This window comes from Trachemys scripta, chromosome 17 (genome assembly GCF_013100865.1).
Source record: "Trachemys scripta elegans isolate TJP31775 chromosome 17, CAS_Tse_1.0, whole genome shotgun sequence".
Classification (NCBI taxonomy): Eukaryota; Metazoa; Chordata; order Testudines; family Emydidae; genus Trachemys; species Trachemys scripta.
Window position 1 is genome coordinate 22,206,721 of NC_048314.1, and position 9,348 is coordinate 22,216,068.

A 9,348-nucleotide genomic window follows, 5' to 3' on the forward strand; every position below is an offset into this window, starting at 1 on the left:
CAGGTGAGTCTTGCCCATGGACCAGGCAGCTGTGACCACCCCGAGCGCTGCGGGCTGCAGAGCACAAATTACACCAAAAAGGAACAATAAGAAGACAGGGTGAGCGCATTCCTGGCTCCTTCACACCGGGCCCTGTGGGCCTAGCTGGAGCTTCCCTGTCTCTGCCCAGAGCTGGGGCTCGGTCCCCAGCCTGCTTCCCCCTCACACTGTCCCCAAGGGCCCAGGAGCGACCAGGGGGCTGGACGGGAGGTGCTGCAGGTCCCCCCCACCCATGTAGCTGCCGCAGGGTTGCGAGAAGGCAGCTGGCCTTTGAGATCTCTGAGCTGAGCCCAGAGTCTCAGCAGACTTGCTTAGAAAACGGACGTCTCTTTGCTCTGTGCTCTCAAGGTTGCAGCAGCCCATCCCCAAGCTCAACCCCCCTCCGCCCATCCTGCGGAAGAGGTCGAGCAAGACGTCCCCGAGCTTGGAGGTGGAACCGAAGCCTGAGAACGCTGCTCCCACGACGCTGCCCAGCCCCAACGCGTCCAGTCTCACCAACGTCACCACCCGCTCGCTCGCCAGCTTGGAGTTCGAGTCGGACGCCAGGACTCCTGCCCCAGGCACAGAGCTCTTCCCCAACCAGGGGGCCCGGCCGGCATGGGGCGAGAACAGCCATGCGACCCCCATGTCTGGCACCTACCGTCCTTCGGAAGGGGCCCCTGCACCTGGCGAGATGGCTAGCAAGGACCCAGCGAGACACCCGGCAGGCACAGCCTGCACCATGGACAGCACCTTGCCGTTCTCCTCCGCGGGCACCGAAACCTGCTTGCACATCAGCTTCTCAGAGGATGAGCTGCTGGAGAACGAGGTGGATGAGGCCAGGGGACTCAGCAGGGTCCCTGCTTAGCCCCCAGTTAACTGGCAAGCTGTGCCGGTGCCATCATTACCCGGTGTTAGAATTTAAATTGGCACAGACTTCGGGGTAACTAGAGTTCTTAGTACTTAGCCCAGGGAGCAGGTTGCTTCCCCTGGCTTCTCTGCAACACGTAGCAGCCAGGCTGGTTTCGTAACGCCCTCCCCAACAGGCTGCTGGGTGCTACAGGACGAGGCCAGGTTCGTCCGAGCCCCCCAAACCGTCACAGGCTGTGGGGTGCAGACCCCACTGTGCAACAGACATTGGCTTGGAGAGCAGATGGTAGAGTGCTGCTACAACTGTCCTCCAAACCCCCAGGTGGCCGAGGGCCTCTCCTCGTCCTGCTCCGTGCACAGTCCAGTGACACACGCAGCAGGGTGCCTCTCGGAAACGCTGCCCCGTTGCTCTGGGAGGGTGGTGCTCATTCACTGCCATGACTCACTGCCCCAGTCATGGTCGGCTGCAGTGTCTGCCAGACAGTGCCATCCTCCGCCCAGTGAGTGCCACACCCCACCCTGCCATTCCCACGGCTCTCCGGCTGGGCTGCTGCACTGCTGAACGTGCCTGAATGGCTGTGTGGCCAGAGCAGGTGACTCGTGTTTACCCCAGCCAGAGGAGGCAAGTCCGTTCCAGTCCGTGTTTGCTCCTTTGCTGCTGGGGCCCAGGTCTAGCCTCCCCCCCCCTTCCCCAGCACTGGGGCCTGACTTGTGACAAGCGTTCCCCGATGCTGTGCAGTGCGAGTCTCTTGGCTAGGGGTATTAGATCCTGCCTAGCGAGCCCCAAACAGAACAGGGGCCCAAGTGCAAATCCTCAGATGCTCCACTCCTGACCCCTTGGGAATGGAATCAGCTTTGATATGTATTAGCTGCTGGAACAGGAAACTGCATCGCTAGGGCTGGGAGCAGGCAGAGCGGGACGGGGTGCTGGCAGGCTCTTTGAAACGCCCAAGGCAGCCCCAGCTGCGAAGCGGGAGGCTAGGCTGGAGAATACCACTGGAAGCTGTCCGGGCAGGGGTGGGCAGAGCACAAGGACCCTGGGTTGATTAACAAGCCAAGTCCACCGGTCTCCCCGCTCCGCAAAGCACTCTGCATCTGACGGGGACAGCCGGGTCCAGGATGTGGCCCTGTTACGCTGGTTCCAGGCGTCTGTTCCCGTCTCATACTGATCCCCCTTGGCTAATGGGACAGGAAGAACAGCCACCATTTGGTAGGAGGATAAATAGCTGGGTACAGACTAGTTCAGACGCCTTTCCCAAGGCTTGAGAGTTCACGGTATCCCCCTAGCAGAGATTGGGACCATCCGGTCACTTCTCTGGCTTCAGGACCCATCTAAGGGTTTGCTTGGGAGTGGTGCTAATGCTAAAAATCCATTGCCCTTCCCCCATGCCCAGGCCCTCCTGGGAATGGAGGGGCAGGAGGCACCTGGCTTCATGTGTATTTGGCCACCAGACCCTCCCAACCTTGCAGCCCAGCTTGTATGCACCCTGGGGAGTCTGCTCCGAGCACCTCACCATGCAGCGTTGGCTTCCAGCTTCCCCAGTGCACACTGTGGAAGCAACTCCTACTCATCGAGTTCGGCCGTGTTCCCACTGGTTGCTACATGGGAGGAGCTCAGTGCAGTGTGACTCTGCTCTCTCTAGTGGCCAGGCCAGCTTGGAAGTGGGGGGCGCTCACCCAGGAAGATCAGTGGTGGCTCGTTACTCTCCCCAGACGCGTTCAGGAGACGATCAGAGCAGCTGGGTAGTCTCGGCTTTCCCTACCCCGCCCGCTCCTCTTCTGCCCAAGCTGTGCTCTTATGCGCAATCTGCTGCACGTTCTGACCGGGGGGGAGGGATTGGTCCAAGGTTTGTGCGATTTACCAGGTTATGGATCAGTTTTTAGGAGTAATGAAATGGGGGGGCGGGGGTTGGGGGCTGCCCGTAACGTTAATGCTGCAAACGGGTACCCTAGGCCCAGGGCCGGGTTAGGTGCAGTTTAGACAAGGTGGGGTGAAGCAAATGTACCCCCGCCCCCGAATGAGTGGTGAAAGCTTCTGCAGGTTGGGGTAAGGGAAGTGAGCAGGCTGGTGTGTTGCAGATGGATGGGCCGTGCAGCGCAGGGCAGAGGAGTTAGAGCAAGGCTTAGCTACCACTTCATGCTCACAAGGGCTAGGCACCGCAGGGGCCCTCCTTTAGGCTGGAGGGAGACTCACGCAGTGCCCAGCCTTGTGCGGTCTGCCCAGGGTGACAGTGTCCTGGCTGAGTGCGTGCAGGTGCTTGAGGAGGGGTGTGTGCGGGTGATCAGCAGAGGGGAGGACTAAGTGTGGCAGCAGTTGTTAGATCCAGGGGCTGGATCGGCCCGCACAGCTCTGGTGACGTGTGGACTCTACAGCTGGGATGTATTTCAGTCTGCTAGGAAACACACTGACCTTGTGCTGAGAAAACAGGCGTGTAGGTGCAGTTTGTTACTGGACTTCGAAGGAAATAAAGGCTGTGTCCTGCTCTCCTGGGGCCATGGGATTTCCACGCCGTGCCCTGTGGCTGGACAAGCGGCCGGGAGCCGGCGCTGTAATTACAGATTTGTTTTCCACGGGTGCGTGTGCCTGGTGTGTTTGTTTATTTTAAATACCACAGCCCGGAAAGCCCCTCGTTCCACACTGGGGACAGGGGATCTGCCCGCTGGGACTCTGGCCCCTAGAAGCAATGACAGAGCCTCCCATCCCCATGTCAACCTGCGGCGTCACTGAGGCCGTGTCTACACGGGGAGCGCTACCCCAGCAGAGCTGCACTTTATAGCAGTGTAGTAATATCCCGACCCCCGCCAGCCTGGGACAAACTCCGCTGTGCCAGCGTGTGGGGGCTACAGCAGGGACGGCGGCCAGCACAGCCGTGGGGTCGGGTCAGCTCTCTCCCCCTCACCCAGCACAGCGGTGGCAGCAGAAGGCTGTAGCATAAACCTGGCCATGAATTGCTTAGGCCTGAGTAGCCCTTGGGGCACGTCCAGTGTAGACGCTGCAGGGAGCATGGTCCATCGCCTCTAGCGAGGTACAGCCTCGGGGTGCTGGGCGTGCAAAGGGCAGGCCTGGTGCGTCACCTCGTGGTGACAATTGGTATTACACTCAGCACAGACCCCGGGCCCTCCGCTGCTCAGGGATCGGTCCTCAGAGCACGGCTCAGCAGGCCGGGGGTAGCTTAGACAGGGCTGGTGGCAGCATGCAGTGGGCTGAACAGCTGGGGAGCAGCAGCTGCTCTCCCTGACACCAACGGACCCACAACGAGCCCCGGGGGGTGAACGCAGATGATCGTGGACCCAAATCCTGCAGGTTAAAGCCAGCCCATTTTCCACCCTATCCGTCTCCGCCGACTCCACGCTGGTTCCTGCTCCTGGCTTGAGTGGGCTATAAAACTGCTGCTCCTGGCTAGGCCCATGCCCTGCTTAGAGCAGGTGTCGTGCAGGCTCTCGCTAGTGATGCTGCTCCATTTTTGTTATTGGTACCTTGGCGACCGACCTTTGGGGAGCCTGAGCACTGGCACACAGTCCATGGCGCAAGCAAAGAGGTCAATATGGGGCAGGATGTGCAGTGAGGTGACCTGCCTCCGCCCAGGGAGGTGCATGGCCAGAAACGAAGAGCCAGCCGGGTCCACAACCGTCCCACCCTCAGCACTACACCCTTGCTCTCCGCACAGCAGAGAGGGGGCTACAGCAGCCTGCCAGTCCCTCCGAGCGAGCCCAGCTCTGTCCTGCAGCATGGCCTGACCCCAAGCACTTCCCAGGCCCGTGTCAGCCGGAGTGAACTATCCGCTTTACTTCAGCAGGCGTCACCTCGGCTCTGAATTCATCCGACGTCCACTCAATGGGCAACGCCTGGAGACCTGCCATGGCCCATTGTTAGGGAATCACAGGCCCAGGTGTAGGCCTCATTTTGGCACGTCAGTAGTTTGTGGTGAGCCACGGTAGGAGGCTCACACGTCCTAAGGGGCAAAAGTGCACCGAACTCTTACATGCTGTTGACAACCTGCCTCCCACCCTCCCCCGTAAAGGGCCAGTGGCCCCCGGCTCCACCCCTTCCAAGAGCTGTTTTTGGCAATAAAAATGAAGTGGAACTTTGTCAGATTCACTCTGGCTCCTGTCTCGTCCACGTTCGTTTCCGCAGCCGGAAGAGCCGGCACCAGCACAAGGCTGCCTGTTGATCTGCTCCCGAATGCGGAACAGCCCGTGAGATCTGGGCACAAAAACCCCATCACCCTGGTACGTTCCCTCCTGGGCAACAGGTATCGGTTATCCTTAGCAATGGCGCATAGTCAGGGCAAGTGGTCCCGGGCTGCCTTGCCGGGGTAATTTCCTCCTGCAAGTAGCCTGAAGGGGGAGGGACTTTATGCCACTGTCTGTTCCCTACATTCGGATGCCCCCCTCTCCAAACACCAGCGTGATTCAAAGCAAGTCCCTGCAGCAGGGAGGGGGCAGGTTGCTAACTGCCTTACCTGGCCACAACGCCGCCGCAGTCCCACCTGGTCAGGGACAGAGAGGAGTGGGTTTTCCCCACAAGACCACTAGGGGTCAGCCAAACTTCATTTTCCTCCACTCCCTCTCCCCAGAGCTGCAGCCAGGCTCTGTCTGGCCAAGGTTCAGAGTCGCACGAGCAGTGCCCCCGGGCTCGTCTGTGCTGGGGTGGGCATGAGCCAGCTCCCTGTACAGACGTGCTGCTTGGCCCCGGAGCTAAGCCACCAGCCTAGCGATAAACCACGGGTGCCACCGACCCACCCAGGGCAGAGCAGGCCTAGGAACGAATAATGCACGTAGGCTCTTCCTGCCCCACCACCCCTAACCCCGCGAGGGCTGCTGCGTTAGGTTACTGCTCTCTAGGCCGCTGCAGTCCGGAGTCCTCCCCATGCCCCGAGCTGGTTCCCCAGAACCGCTCCCTGTCAGGGACGCTGCCCGCAAGGCCTGGGCCGTGGAGGATGAGCCTGACCGGGGAACAGAATCGGGCTGCATACAGCGCGGGGAGGCCTGCTGGAGCCCATGGCCAAGCGGCCCACGTGGCCTGCTCAGTGAAGGGACGAGGCTGAGCCCCCATCACGGAGGTCTCAGAGCCCACGGCGGTGCAGGGGGGAGCTGGCTGGGCTGTGCAAGCGGGGCAGGCTGGAGAACGGAGAACAGCAATGCCCGCGTGTTAAGCAAATGGCGTTCTCATACTGCACCCAGCGCGGGGCTCGCCCAGGGCAGCCTCACCACCTCACCCCTCCTTGGCTACAGCTACCTGGCCGGGGTGCCCAGGCCTGTCCCCCAACCCCGGCACGTTGCCTGCTGCTCAGAGGGGATAGGGCAGGAGCAGCAGGTGGGTTGGGAGTTTGCTCAGCCTGAAGAGCGGCAGCCACTCGCCCAGCTGGACCCTGAGTTCCACGGGGCGGGGCTCTGCCTCGTGGGCTTGGCAAGTGCCGGCCGCCGCCTAGATCTTCACACTGTGCCCATCACCGTGGGCTCTGGGTGCCTCAATCTCGCCTGCCCCAGCTGGTGCTTCCAAGGGGAGCCACGTTCCCCACAGCCCGTTCCAAAGCCCCATCCCAGGCTAGAAACCAGCCACGAAGCTGACAGGTTATGGGGGCGACAGCCAGCAGCAGGGACAGGGCCATCACCCCCTGGGCCTGGGGGGCAGTCGAGGAAGCCAGGGAGACAGCTGGAGCCACATTGCCAGCAGCACAGCAAAGAAGCCTCCAGCCTCCCGGTGCTGCCCGTAGAGGCTACGCTCGGCAGGGACCCGGCAGGGGTCTGGGTGATACAGCTCAGCTGCTCTCCAGCGTGTCGTGCTAGCTAAGCGATGGATTATGTCCAAGAGTTTCCTAAACCACACATGGTCCTTACAAGCCCTGCACCTCCATGGACGACCCATGTCCCCGGCCAGTCAGCGCAGGGTGGGGGGTGCCCTTTGTTTGATGGGTGTCTGGACAGCATCTCCGTCCCCGCCATCTCTCCCAGCTGCTGCGCTAGTCCCAGATTGCAGGCATTCAACACGCCCCTAATCGCACACTGGCCTGGGGTCCAACGGGTCCAGATGATGCCCAAACCTCAAGGCATCTCTGCCACCACCTGCCACCCCCACCCAGCCCACTGGTACAGCTACAGCTCTTGGGACCAGCCTGTCGGGTTTAGATATCACCCCCTGGTGCTCACTCATTCAAATTGCAGCTGGGAAAATTTGGCCTGCTCTGGCTCATAAGACCCTTTGGCAGAATGGGGGGATGCAGGTTAGGGGGCTGGAGCGCTGAGGCGCTGGGGGTGGAGGGGAGGTAGCCCACAGCTGGCACCACATCAAACAAGCCTACCCGGACCCATGGGCCCAGAAATGAATACGGTGTCTTTGGGCGTGGGGGTTTGCTCACCCAGGCTGCCACAGCAGTATCAGAAGGGCCACCGGGGAGTGGGATGGAAAATGACAGCAAACCCCGGTGACAGACAAGAGGAGGGGGGCGGGGTGAAGGGAGTGGGATTGTTATGGGGGAACGGCCGCACGGGTGAAAAAACCCCGAGTGATTTTAGTAGAGAAACCACGACTAACTAGGGAAGTTTTATCCTAACTAATGGCATGTCAGAACTCCAGCCCTGTCCCACAAGGCACCAGGCTCCAAACGCTGCAGACCGGGTCCCTTCCCTCGCTATTCAATACAGCTTTCTCTAGCACCTCGTAGGTTTCATCCCCTATACAGTTCTGTAGGGGTGCTGCACTGGCATTAGGGAGACTTGGCGATCTCGGGTCTCCCTAGCACAGCAAGGTCGGTAGGTGACACTCAGCAGTCAGTGGGAACAAGTGGCTCCATGGGCAGGTGGGGAGTGGGGCGTTTATTTTTTAACTTCCTGTTCGGTACATAGGGCCTGACCCAAAGCTCAGGGAAGTCAGAGGGCGTCTTTCCATTGACTTCAATGGGCTTTGGATCAAGTCCCTAAGGCAGCGTTTCTCAAACTGGGGTCTGCGGGCCCCTGGGCATCCACGAGGTTACTCCAGGGGGTCCCTGGGCCCTGCCAAATAACTCCTCCCCCTCCCTCCCTCCCTCAACTCCTCCCACTCTCTCCCAGCGCCTCCTGCACGCTGGGGAACGGCTGTTCAGCTCTGTGCAGGAGGTGCTGGGAGGGAGGGGGCAGAGGGGATACAGGGACGCTCAGGGGAGGGGGCAGAAAGAGATGGGGAAGAGGAGGGGTGGGAAGAGGTGGAGTGGGGGCAGGATTTGGGGGTGAGCAGGGTGCTTGCGGTCCATAAAATTTTGTAAATCAAAATGGGGGTCATCGGTTTGTTAAAGTTTGAGAATCACTGCCCTAAAGCATAAAACATGCACTCGCTCTGCCTTTAATCGCTCTCCCCCGCTTTCCCAGGTACAAGACTAGACTAGGTTAGGCATTAGTTAAAGCACTTTGCATCTTTTGGCTACTCAGTGGCTAATAGGAAATGGTCCCAGTCCAGTTCATAAGAACAGCCACAGGGTCAGACCCAGGGTCCATCTCTCCCAGTATCCTGTCTCGGACAGTGGCCAGTGCCAAGTGCTTCGGATGGAATGAACAGAACAGGGCAATTTCAAGTGATCCACCCCTGTCATCCACTCCTAGGTTCTGGCAGTTGGAGGTTTAAAGACCCTCGGAGCATGGGGTTGCATCTCTGACCATCTCGGCTAATAGCCATTAATGGACCTGTCCTCCAGGAACTTACCTAGTTCTCTTTTGAACCCTGTTATATCTTTGGCCTTTACAACAGTCCCTGGCAATGAGTCCCACAGGTGGACTGTGCATTGTGGGAAGTGCTGCCTTTTGTTTGTTTTAAACCTGCTGCCTGTTAATTTCATTGGGTGAGCCCTAGTTCTTGTGATATGTGCAGGGGTAAACAACACTTCTCTGTTCACTTTCCCCACACCGTTCGGAGTTCTATAGACCTCTCATATCCCCCTAGACTGGACGGTCCCAGGCTTTTTAACCTGTCCTCGTAAGGAAGCGGTTCCATACCCCTGATCATTTTCATTGCCCTTTTCTGCACCTTTCCCAATTCTAATATGTTTTTTTTGAGATGGGGAGACCAGAACTGCAGTATTCAAGGTGTGGGTGTACCATGGATTTACATAGTGGCACTATGATATTTTCTGTTTTATCATCTCTCTCTTTCCTAATGGTTCCTTATATTCTGTTAGTGTTCAGTGGCCAAAAAAAAAAAAAAAAAAAAGCGGAGTGGATGTTTTCAGGGAACTATCCACAATGACTCCAAGATCTTTCTTGAGTGGTAACAGCTAATTTAGACCCATCACTTTGTATGTATAGTTGGGATTATGTTTCCAACGTACATTACTTTGCACGTATCAACACCATTGAATTTCATCTGCCATTTTGTCACCCAGTCACCCTTTATAACTTTTCACAGTCATTTTTGGACTTAGCTATCTTGAATAATTTAGTATAATCTGCAAACTTTGCCACCTCACTGTTCATCTTTTTCCAGATTATTTA

The 9,348-nt window shown here is 58.5% G+C and overlaps 1 protein-coding gene across 2 annotated transcripts in view; it reads left to right on the plus strand.

Annotated features, from left to right (window-relative positions):
• LOC117889456 (carboxyl-terminal PDZ ligand of neuronal nitric oxide synthase protein-like) overlaps window positions 1-3,461 on the plus strand; it is a 61,328-nt gene extending 57,867 nt beyond the window's left edge. For both annotated transcript variants that reach the window (XM_034793673.1, XM_034793674.1), the window contains one exon: window positions 388-3,461. In XM_034793673.1, the coding sequence (XP_034649564.1) occupies window positions 388-886 (499 nt within the window). In that variant the 3' untranslated portion in view covers window positions 887-3,461. The remainder of the gene's footprint in view (window positions 1-387) is intronic.
• Window positions 3,462-9,348: the final 5,887 nt, after the last annotated feature.